Here is a 12298-nt window from a genome sequence, read left to right as displayed (position 1 = left end):
CAATGCCCTGTACAATCGCAGCAAGACAGTCTTGTTCCTGTACTCAAATCATCCCTATGTGAGCCAACATGTGGTTTGCCTTCTTTACTGCCTGCTGCACCTGTACACTTACTTTGAGAGACTGGTGTATGAGAACACCCAGGTCTTGTTGAACATTCCCCTCTTTCAATGTACAGCCGTTCAAATAATAATGTTTTCCTATTTTTGCGACCAAAGTTTATAACCTCACATTTATCTACATTATACTGCATCTGCCATATAACTGTCCACTCAGCCTGTCCACATCACTCTAACATCTCTGCATCCTTCTCACAGCTCACCCTCCTACCCAGCTTTGTGTCATTTTCACATTTTGAGCTATTACATTTAGTTCCCTCATCTAAATCATTAACATATATTGTGAATAGCTCGGGTCCTAGTACCAATCACTGCAGTACTCCACCAGTCATTGCCTGCCAAAGGGCCCATTTATTTCCACTCTGTTTCCGTAAATCACTCGGCCCATCAAGTCTGCTCCATCATTCAGTGAGATCACAGCTGATCTGATAATCCTCAACTTTACCTTCCAACCTTTTTCCCTTAACAATTCCCTTACGGATTAGAAAGCTGTCTGTCTCAGTCTTAAATATACTGAATGACGCAGCCTCAACAGCCCTCAGCTGTACAGAATTCCACAGACTCACCACACTCAGATGTAATTCCTCCTCCTCATCTCTATTTTCAACAGATAACTCAGGTGAACAGTAATTTTATTGAAATGGGCAACTTCCTTCTAACTTCATGTTTGTTTAGGAGTTCAAACCCTAAACATTAAATCACCAGCCAAGAATAAACCTTCACTTTATAGTCCTTCAATCCTTTCAACTCACCCCACTGTTTCCAATTGCCATCCCAATCCAGTGAATATAGCCCGAGCCCATTGTCAGGCTCTTGATTATAACCCAGTCTTCCATTGCCTGATGTGATCTTGCTGAATCAGTACTGCACAGTTCCAAATGCTAGCATTACTCCAAAACCAATTTTACGTCACTTCACTCCAGTCATCTAACACCTATATTTTTCAATTAAAATTTTCAAAAACTGTCACTTTGCCTTCAAACCGATGTGTCAACAGCTCAGGAACAGAGCTACACCCTGATGGGAATTTGTGCCCCCAGGTGGATACTTTTTGCCCATCATGGCAATGATTATTAAACCCCTCCTAATACAACAAGATGTGAGAACATGGCGTTGAAAGATCTAACTGAACAAGTAGCACAGTTTAGTGTTATATACAAACATGACCTTCACAGACATATTTGAGTCTAGGTTAGCAACAGGCTCTTTGATTATGAATAACAATATGCTTTCAGCAGTAAGTCATGTTGCAAGTGGCCACGGTTAAGACAGTATCTGACAGCACTTGACCTGAGACTGATGATATTGTGAGCATCTCTTGAAAAGTATACTGACTGTGAGACAACATCACAAAGCACCCTGACAGAAACGAATCTGTATCCAAGGGCAGTCAGTCAGTCTGTGTCTGAGGGGAGTGTAGCCATACCTGGGGTCAGTATCTGTCAGGTCTTCAAGGGCAGTGCGCCTGTTCCTGAGGGATGTGTGTCTATACCTGAGGACAGCCAGCCTGCTGCCCAGGGTCATGTGTCTGTACTTGATGGTAACGTGTCTGTGTCCAAGTGTGGTGAGTCTGTATCTGAGGACAGTCAGCCTGCACTCGAGGATAGTTACTCTATACCTAAGAGGTACGAGCGAAGGGTAGTGTGCCTGTACATGAGGCAGTGAGTCCATACCTGAGGAGTGTTTTTCTGTAAACTGAGGTCAGGGTGTTTGTAACGAACGGGCAGCCCTCCACTCCAACCCCAACCTCACCCTCAAACCCGCAGACAAGGGAGGCGCAGTGGTAGCATGGCACACTGACCTCTACATCGCCGAGGCCAAACGCCAACTCTCCGATACCTCCTCCTACCGCCCCCTGGATCACGACCCCACCCGTGAGCACCAATCATAGAACATAAAATATAGAACATAGAACAATACAGCACAGAACAGGCCCTTCGGCCCTCGATGTTGCACCGACCTGTGAACTAATCTAAGCCCACTCCCCTACACTATCCCATCATCATCCATATGCTTATCCAAGGACTGTCTAAATGCCCTGAATGTGGCTGAGTTAACTACATTGGCAGGCAGGGCATTTCACGACCTCATCACCTCAGCTGACCTCCCACCCACAGCCTCCAACCTTATTGTTCCCCAACCCCGCAGTGCCCACTTCTATCTCCTTCACAAAATCCACAAACCTGCCTGCCCTGGTCGACCCATTGTCTCAGCCTGTTCCTGCCCCACCAAACTCATCTCCACCTATCTGGACTCCATTTTCTCCCCATTGGTCCAGGAACTCCCTACCTACGTCTGTGACACCACCCACGCCCTCCACTTCCTCCAGAACTTCCAATTCCATGGTCCTCAAGACCTCTTTTTCACCATGGACATCCAGTCCCTATACACCTGCATTCCTCATGCAGATGGCCTCAAGGCCCTCCGCTTCTTCCTGTCCCGCAGGCCTGACCAGTCCCCCTCCACCGACACCCTCATCCACCCAGCCAAACTCGTCCTCACCCTCAACAACTTCTCTTTCGATTCCTCCCACTTTCTACAGTCAAAGGGGGTGGCATGGGTACCCACATGGGCCCAAGCTATGCCTGCCTCTTTACAGGTTACGTGGATCAGTCTCACTTCCGCACCTACACTGGCCCCAAACCCCACCTCTTCCTCTGTTACATTGATGACTGTATCGGTGCCGCCTCTTGCTCCCAAGAGGTGCTCAAACAGTTCATCCACTTCACCAACACCTTCCACCCAAACCTCAAGTTCACCTGGGCCATCTCCAGCACATCCCTCACCTTCCTGGACCTCTCTGTCTCCATCTCAGGCAACCAGCTAGAAACTGATGTCCATTTCAAGCCCACCGACTCCCACAGCTACCTAGAATACACCTCCTCCCACCCATCCTCCTGCAAAATATCCATCCCCTATTCACAATTCCTTCGCCTCCGCCGCATCTGCTCCCAGGATGAGGCATTCCACTCCCGAACACCCCAGATGTCTGCGTTCTTCAAGGCCTGCAACGTCCCTCTCTCAGTGGTCGAGAACCTCCTCGACCGTGTCTCCTGCATTTCCCACAACACATCCCTCACACCCGACCCCCACAATAACCAAAGAAAATCCCCCTCATCCTCACATACACCCCACCAACCTCCAGATACAACGCATCATCCTCTGACACTTCTGCCATCTACAATCTGATCCCACCACCCAAGACATTTTTCCATCCCCACCTTTGTCTGCCTTCCAGAGAGACTACTCTCTCCAGGACTCCCTTGTCAGCTCCACCCTCCCCTCCAACCCCACCACACCCGGCACCTTCCCCTGCAACTGCAGGAAGTGTCACACTTGCCCCCACACCTCCTCCCTCACCCCCATCCCAGGCCCCAAGATGACTTCCCAGATCAAGCAGATGTTCACCTGCACATCTGCCAATGTGGTATACTGCATCCGCTGTACCCGTTGTGGCTTCCTCTACATTGGGGAAACCAAGCAGAGGCTTGGGGACCGCTTTGCAGAACACCTCCGCTCGGTTCGCAACAAACAACTGCACTTCCCAGTCGCGAACCATTTCAACTCCCCCTCCCATTCTTTAGATGACATGTCCATCATGGGCCTCCTGCAGTGCCACAATGATGCCACCCGAAGGTTGCAGGAACAGCAACTCATTCCTCTTGGGAACCCTGCAGCCCAATGATATCAATGTGGACTTCACCAGCTTCAAAATCTCCCCTTCTCCCACCGCATCACAAAACCAGCCCAGCTCGTCCCTTCCCCCCACTGCATCCCAAAACCAGCCCAGCCTGTCTCTGCCTCCCTAACCTGTTCTTCCTCTCACCCATCCCCTCCTCCCACCTCAAGCCGCACCTCCATTTCCTACCTACTAACCTCATCCCGCCTCCTCGACCTGTCTGTTCTCCCTGGACTGACCTATCCCCTCCCTACCTCCCCACCTATACTCTCCTCTTCACTTATCTTCTTTTCTCTCCATCTTCGGTCCACCTCCCCCTCTCTCCCTATTTATTCCAGTTCCCTCTCCCCATCCCCCTCGCTGATGAAGGGTCTAGGCCCGAAACGTCAGCTTTTGTGCTCCTGGGATGCTGCTTGGCCTGCTGTGTTCATCCAGCTCCACACTTTGTTATCAGGGTGTTTGCATTTGTAGGTTCATGGGTTTCCCTACCTTTGGAATATGTTATCGTTGCTTTCTAACACTATCCCCTTTTTTCCTCATTTGTCCCACTTCATATTTATTTCTATTCTGTTTAAGTAATACTTCAGTCAGCAATGCTCTTCCTTCTTACGTCATGTCTCCCATTTTAAAGCTGCACTAAATTTGGATTTGTTTTCCTCTAGTCTGTGTTCAAAGCCCTAGTGTGTCTGCAGAACAAACCTGCCACACGGTGAGATTTTACTGAGCTCAGGATTATTCATTTATTCCTTACTTTCTGTCTCTCAGTCTCCATCTGTCCACACACGGCTACATCAAACACCTCTTTCAAAGTCCAAACATATTCGATCTTCTGCATTCCCTTTGGCAATGCACTGGGCCAGCAATGGAAAGAACCCGGTCCAATTACTCAAGTGAGGCCTACATTTCACAGCGACTGCTTCTTATTAAACAAACCTTCCCTAAGCAATCACTTTTCAATCCCTCATTTGAATTTTTGCTCAACTACCTATTCCTTTCTTGCATTGTATCGCCATGTTGGTTGACGCCAACAATTTACTCCCTTTATTCCGCAGCCCCTTCTAAAATGCAATGTGCATATTTAATTTTAAGAATAAAGTAAATGTCCTAGATGAAAAACCTGGAACTCAGTGAAGTCCATGGGGCTGATTTGAACTCTGAGATGAAGGGTTTTTCAGTGATAAACCCCAGAGAGCCAGGTGATTAAGGCTAGAACTGGGCCAACATTTGCACAGTTTTATAGACATTTATTTACACAGAGGTACGAATAACAAACATATGCCTCCTAAGCCAGTATAGTTGTAATGTTAGTAGGAACTGCCAATGAAGGGTCCCCACCCAAAACGTCAGCATTCCCGCTCCTCTGATGCTGCGTTCATCCAGTTCCACACATAGTTTTAGTGTTAGTGTCTTCCTATTTCTAGGAACACATGTAATTCCCAGAAATGCTCCAGCTTTATAGAAATTCTTTCATAGGATGAGGGTTTCACTGGCAAGGCCAGCATTCATTGTCCATCCCTAATTGCCCTCAAGTTGATGACTCATCCAGACATTTAAGAGTCAAACGCACTGCCGAAGTGGAGTTGGAGAGGAGATTTCCTCCCTAAAGGGAAAATTAGTGAGCCAAACAGGTTGTGCAATAATGAGTGACATTTGGTAAGCATTACTGATATCAGCTTTATACTCTACCTTCATTAATCAGATTCAAACCCATCTCCACTAACCTCTCGCCCTAACCCCACCAAATATCTGCGATAAGAAGGATAAGGCCATAAGACATAGGAGTGGAAGTAAGGCCATTTGACCCATCAAGTCCACTCCGCCATTTAAATCATGGCTGATGGGCCATAGGATGTTAAGCTTGAAAGGTTGCAGAAAATATTTACAAGGATGTTGCCAGGTTTGGAAAGTTTGAACCACAGGGAGACACTGAACAAGCTGTTGCTATATTCCCTGGAGCATCAGAGGATGAGGGGTGATAAGTGAATAGCAAAGGTCTTTTTCCTAGGGTAGGGGTGTCCAAAATTAGAGGACATAGATTTCAGGGGAGAGGGGAAAAGATATAAAAGGGACCCACGAGGTAACTTTCTCACACAGAGCTTGACGTGTGTATGGAATGAGTTGTCAGAGGAAGTGGTGGAGGCTGATCCAATTACAACATTTAAAAGACACTGGAATGGGTACATGAATCATTCGGGTTTACAGGGATGTGGCCAAATGCTGGCAAATGGGACTAGGTTAATTTAGAAGATCAGGTCAGCATGATGTAGTTGGGCTGAAGAATATGTTTCTGCATTGTTTATCTCTATGACTCTATAACCTGGCCCTCTACCACTACATCATGCTCTCGCCATCACCACGTCAAAATAAATAAAAATAACACTGAATGAGTCACAATAGGGCCCCATTTCTCTGGCACTCTCCTATCCCAGCCCTTTATTGTTTAATCACCAAAACTTGCATGAGACATCATCTTATCACATCAACTGTGGACACCAGTCTTTTCCTGACTAGACCAAAAATTGACCCTTGACATAATGTTTTAACTCTCATCCATTAAAAACCTTCTCTAGACAGTGAGTTCGTGAGGAGCACCACCACCTGGTGTAACTACAATTTGACTGTTGTTTTATTTTAGCTGAAAGATTTAGCCAGTTTGTAAATACAGGTTTTAAATCCAATTAAAAATGACTCAGGGCTTTGATAGATTTTATCCTGGTCTGCCTCTATCTCTTCACCCTATAAAATCTCCATAAGACCATAAGACATTGAAGTGGAAGTAAGGCCATTCGGCCCATCGAGTCCACTCCGCCATTTAAATCATGGCTGATGGGCATTTCAACTCCACTTCCCTGCACTCTCCCCGTAGCCCTTGATTCCTTGTGAGATCAAGAATTTATCAATCTCTGCCTTGAAGATATTTAACGTGCCGGCCTCCACTGCGCTCCGTGGCAATCTCGATATTCAGGGAGCTGAAACTAGCTGAATGCCCCGCCCAATTCCACTACTGGAACTTGGTAATAGCTGGAAGGGGAGCAGGGTGATCTTGGGAACAGTGGATGGTTTGGATTAGCAATACAAGTTCCATGACAATAACAGTAAGTCCGAAGGTTGAAATTGTGTGGTAACTCACCTTCTGTCTCCGCAAATCCTGTCCACCATCTTACAAGGCTCAAGTCAGGAATGTAGGGAATGTTCCCTATGTTTGACGGTGTGCAGCCCCAACAACACTCAAGAAGCTTGACACCATCCAGGACACAGCAATAGCCGGCTTGATTGGCAGTCATTATCAAAACAAAATGGAGCATTTTTAAAATGAACCACGTTGGTTCTGCTCTAATGAGTGTTCCAACATCATGAACTGCCACGGCGCAACTGAAAAATCAGGGAACGCTATTACTAAAATGTGAATTTGTGTTGGCTGTAAAGTGACTCTGCGTTGACAACACGATTGTTTGTCTCTCAGCGTCCGCAGGATTAGCGCCAAAAGATTCTCTGCACCAGCATCAAGTGATCATTTCACAGGCTTTGTAGTGAAATGCTTTCTGTGTGTGAGGTACAATACTCTATGAATTTCGTTCTTTCTGCAAATTCTGCTGTGTGACCCACCAAAATGTGAGGACAACGTGACAAGAACGATGGTGGCGACGGTGATGACCCTCAGCCCCTGCCTTAACAACAGAGCAAAGTCTAGGCCCAAAACGTCAGCTTTTGTGCTCCTGAGATGCAGCTTGGCCTGCTGTGTTCATCCAGCTCCACACTTTGTTAACCTCAAAACCCCCTCCCCACCAAGTCATCTTGCCACTTTTTCAAAATAAGGTGTTAAATTTACATTGGTTTCACTAGTAAATATTAATTAAACATTTATTCAAACTGTCATATCCTTTGTGTTAGCCTTTTGAGTGATTTTTTTTACCCCTAACCTCACTTTTCCCATAGGCTCGATCATTTCTGTAACGCTATGTTGCGCAGGAACCTAACTATCATGTTATAGCAGAACCAAGTGTAATTGCAAAAACAGTGAATCACAACACTAAACAACAGCCAAAAACAAGTGATTTGCTTATGACACACATCACTGAAATGAACAAGAATAGATTCATCATTTTGAGTGCTGAATTTCTGTTGAAAGTGGCAGATTTAGCCATTTTTGCATTCACTATAGCTTCACACCGTTAATGCCTCAGCCAAGCAGATCTGAGCCTGCAGCTCCTCTCATGCTGAGGAGGATTACTATTGCAGCATAACATAAATCAGGAGGTTAACACAAATCCTTCTCACAACAGTCAAATTCCAGCTCACCATTTCCCGTTGGTGGGCAAACATTTTGACACTCAGTACATTCTGTGTCACAATGACAGGAAGAGTCAACAAGCAAAGGATCAAATCTTTGTCCATCCGGGACAAAGCAAATCCCACCAACATCTACAACGTTCACTCCCTTCACCGGGAGCAGTGTGTGCTATCTACAAGACGCACTGCAGCAACTCACCAAGGCTCCTTGGCCAACACCTCACAAAGCCATAACCTCTGACATAAGATGGGAAGTTCACGTCCTTCAAGATCCCATCCAAGCCACACACTATTATTAACCTGGAGATTGATCATCATATCTTGAGTGTCACTGGGTCAAAATCCTCCCTAACAACTTTGACAATATTCCAACATCCCATAGACCAGTACTTCCAAAAGGCGATTCACCTCTACCTTTTCAAGGTGCATTAGGGATGGGCAATGAACGTTGAAATTACCAGAGACACCAGCCCCCACTAACAACAGAAGGCTTTTTTTCTCCGAGCCGCTGCTCAAACATAGGAATAGGTGTAGGTCAATCCGCGCCTCCAGCCTGTTCTGCCATTTAGCCAGATCAGGCTGATTTGTGGCCTAGTTCCATACCCCTGCTATTGGCCCATATCCCTTAATACCTTCGCTTACTAACAAAATTAACAACTGATTCAACATCCACTGCCAACAAAGTACATCCACAAAATGCACCATTCACACAGAGACTTACCACAGAAGGAGATGATGTGGCTGCTGTCCTCATGAACAAACTTTCTGGTCACCGCTTCCTCCATGATCTGCTTCACCTGCAAACACAAACATTGAAGAAACCTCTGAATACCAGGAAACCTCGGAGGAGAGGAATATCCTTCAGGGAGACAGGCGGCGAGGTCAAGAGGAGCAGAAGGGTGGGCTGCACACACCATTTTGCCTGAAAAGTATTTAGATATGAATTTGGTGAAGGTATCTCACAAGTATGGTGAAGCTATTTCAAATGTCAATAAGGCTCCAAAGCCAAAACGAACACTATCTGACTTCATTCTGTACTGTATAATGAATGCATAAGGCTTGTCTCCTGATCAACATACAATGTTCTATCAACTAAAAAACCTCCACTAACCTGTATCCACTATCACCCTATCACAGCATCACTACAGTAAGACACCTCTACTCCATGCATATTATATTCATCTTGCTGATAGTGGGAGTGATGATGACTGATGTCACCTCTGATGGTGAACCACCAAAGCGAAAGGTTCCTTAATGGAGAAATGCCAACTGCACTCGTAGCATCTTCACTGTCGCCTTAGTTACGATCATCTTAACTCAGTCTGGAACTCTGATGGTTCAGTTCCACAACAGGCACTGGAGAAGAGAATCCACGGTTATGAGGAAAAGGCAGGAAAAGTTGTGTTGAGTATTATCACATCGGCCACGATCTCATTGAACTGCGGAGCAGGCTCCTTGGGGCTGAAAGGCCTACTTCTGCTCCTACATTCAGGAGTGCCAGAAAGAGCAGGTAGTCAAATTGTTAAATTGGCAGCAGAGACAGTGACCGAGGTGAGGATTTGAGCTCCCCTGGGGATGGAGGCAGATTGGCACTAGGAACAGTGCCAGCAGCCCCACCTGCCAGTCTCCCCAGCTTGATCCAATCCCTTGGGGAAAGGTTGGCCAGGCAAGCAGGCCGAATAACTGGGCTTTCAGGCCAAATCCTGGAGGCCAACCTGGGTTGTCCACCAGTCTCCAGATTCCCAGAAGCAGCAGGGGTGTGTGGGTACTGAGGTGGTGGCCGAGCGATGAACATTTAGACCTGGGGAATGATGGAGAGGGGAAGATGTTTCCCCATTGGAGGCTAATGTACCTGCTTTGATATTCCGCCTGACTGGCCCTTCAACTTCCAGAGTCACTGCCCTGGATGTGACAAGCTTGTCTCGGAGTGAGAGATGTCTGTCCCCAGGGAAAGTCCTAGACAGTGACGGTTCTCCACATAATCACTGGCTTCTGAGCCTTATTTGGGCCAAGCTATGGGGTACAGAGGGCCCCAGGAAAAATCCAGCCCAATAGTTCTGTGAAGAATCAGGGAGCGTGCTGAAGAACAATCACTCGACCTGAAACATTAACACTGATTCTCTCTGCAATTACTTGCCAGACCTGCTGAGCTTTTTCCAATAATTTTCTAGTTTGGTCCCAGAAAAGAATGCTGTTCCTCATTCAGATTATTCCTCTGAACTGAAGTTACGCGCTCCAGAACGCATGATGCAAAATTGTACTTGTTGAGGTTTGACTAGCTCTTTTTTTTTTGCGTCAAATGAACTCTGGGATTCCATCCCTATATCTTTCTATCTCTCTCTGCCTGTCTCAGTATTTCTCCACTTCTCCATCTTTCTAGTTCTCTCCGTCTCTCTAGTTTTCCATCCTTCGGTCTCTCCACCTCTTCTTCTCCTCTCCATTTCTCCACCTTTCGATCTCAGTCTTTCCATCCACCTGTCCATCTCTTCATTCTCCACCTCTGTTTTTCCACCATTCCATCTTTCGTTCCCTCCAATTCCTCATTTCTTTTTTAAAAAAATGATACCTGTCTGACCAAGCTATTTATCCTAAAATTGTAGGAGGGATTAGGTCATTCAAGCCATTCTGTGACTCTGATCTCAGTAGCAGTAGTGTGTACTATCTATAAGATGCACTGCAGAAATTCACCAAAGGTCCTCAGACAGTATCTTCCAAACCCATGACCACATCTAACTAGAAGAACAAGGGCAGCAGATATATGGGAATACCACCCCCTTCAGGTTTCCCTCCAAGCCACTCACCATCCTGACTTTACTGATGCTGAGCCAAAATCCTGGAATTCCCTCCATAGGGGCATTGTAGGTCAACCCACAGCAGATGGACAGCAGTGGCTCAAGGCGGCAACTCACCACTACCTTCTCAAGGGCAACTAGGGACGGGCAATAAATGCTGGCGAGCCAGCGATGCCCACATCCCACAAAATGAATAATTTTAAAAGAAACCTTGTAATGGGTGTTTTGGTGTGTCATCTTCTTTGATAATATTCCTGTGACGCCCCTTGGGGGATGTTTTGCTCATTAAAAGGTGCTAAATCAATGCAGGTTGTTGTTGTCAAGTGCAACCTGTTCGGAACAACACTCCACCGTTCAGAGAGACCAAACCGCTCTGGGAACTCTGCCAGTCTGCAACAGCATTCATCTTTTCAACAAGTCTGGCGTCATTGCTCTATGCTCACTGACAAATGGGAACAGATTATAGGCAGCAAAGCATTTGAGTTCTCCGAAATGTCAGCAACTCTTTTCAATTTGATATCATCAGTTGGACTTGCAGTGTTGTGGACATTCGTGTACTAGAATACACAAGCTAGACCTCAAGAGTGTTTGCCAGTTGCTGGAGTGATTTTAGCAATGCCGGACAAGTTTTCCTGCTGCATCTTACCAAACCTGCTGCATTAATTGCCATTTCAGCCCCTGGTGATACGTGTCTTATCCAATTCCCAGCCCACCTTAACCACTGTTCCCGCAACAACTCGGCACTCAGCCGGTATCCCACGATTCAGTGACATCCCCCTCCACCAGCACCATCTTTAAAAGGCTATTGTGCCCCCAGAGAGGCACCGCCTGTCTGGAATTCCCTGCATGGTTCCTGACGTTTGCTTACTACACGGCAGATGGGGAAGTCAAGGGTCTGCAGGTTCTCCTGGACAGGGTAGGACATGCTGTTCTCCAGGACCAGCAGAGGAGACTGTAACACCAGTCTGGTCTGAGGATTTCCCCACGGTCAGTGCAATCTCAGCATCTGGAGGAATGTCTTGCGCAGTAAGAATCTTCTTCTTCAGGGTAAGGACCGAGTCTTCTCCCCGATACCTCACACTCACTCAATCGCCATTACCGTACCCACCTCCACCCTGACTCATGCTCTTCTAGTCTTAAGCCTGTCACACTTCCCCTCCCCCATCCCCTGACACCACTAACCCCACATGCCCTCTGCACTGCCTACTGAGTCGCTCAGGACACCTCTCTGCTTGTACCAACTGTTAACCGCTGTGCCATCCCTACTTTCATCCCCTGTAATTTCTGCCTCTCCCTTATTCCAGAAGGAAGGCAGCCCACAGTAGGGCAGAAAGCATCCAGACACATGGTAGCCAGCCCAATATTTGTCTCTTCAGTCGCCCTGTGGACTGATTTATGACTCTGAGCGAGCACAGCTTGG

General features: G+C 46.7%; 1 protein-coding gene across 1 annotated transcript in view; it reads right to left on the bottom strand.

The window, feature by feature from the left end:
• Positions 1–12298, bottom strand: part of sgsm1a (small G protein signaling modulator 1a) — a 112973-nt gene that overhangs the window by 75765 nt on the left and 24910 nt on the right. The window contains exon 3 of the mRNA XM_048556176.2: positions 8808–8883. Coding sequence (XP_048412133.2) covers positions 8808–8883 — 76 coding nt within the window. The remainder of the gene's footprint in view (positions 1–8807; positions 8884–12298) is intronic.

The sequence above is a fragment of the Stegostoma tigrinum genome, chromosome 26 (assembly GCF_030684315.1).
Source record: "Stegostoma tigrinum isolate sSteTig4 chromosome 26, sSteTig4.hap1, whole genome shotgun sequence".
NCBI lineage: Eukaryota > Metazoa > Chordata > Chondrichthyes > Orectolobiformes > Stegostomatidae > Stegostoma > Stegostoma tigrinum.
Note: the sequence above shows the minus strand (reverse complement) of the source record. Positions and strands in the feature narration are given on the sequence as shown.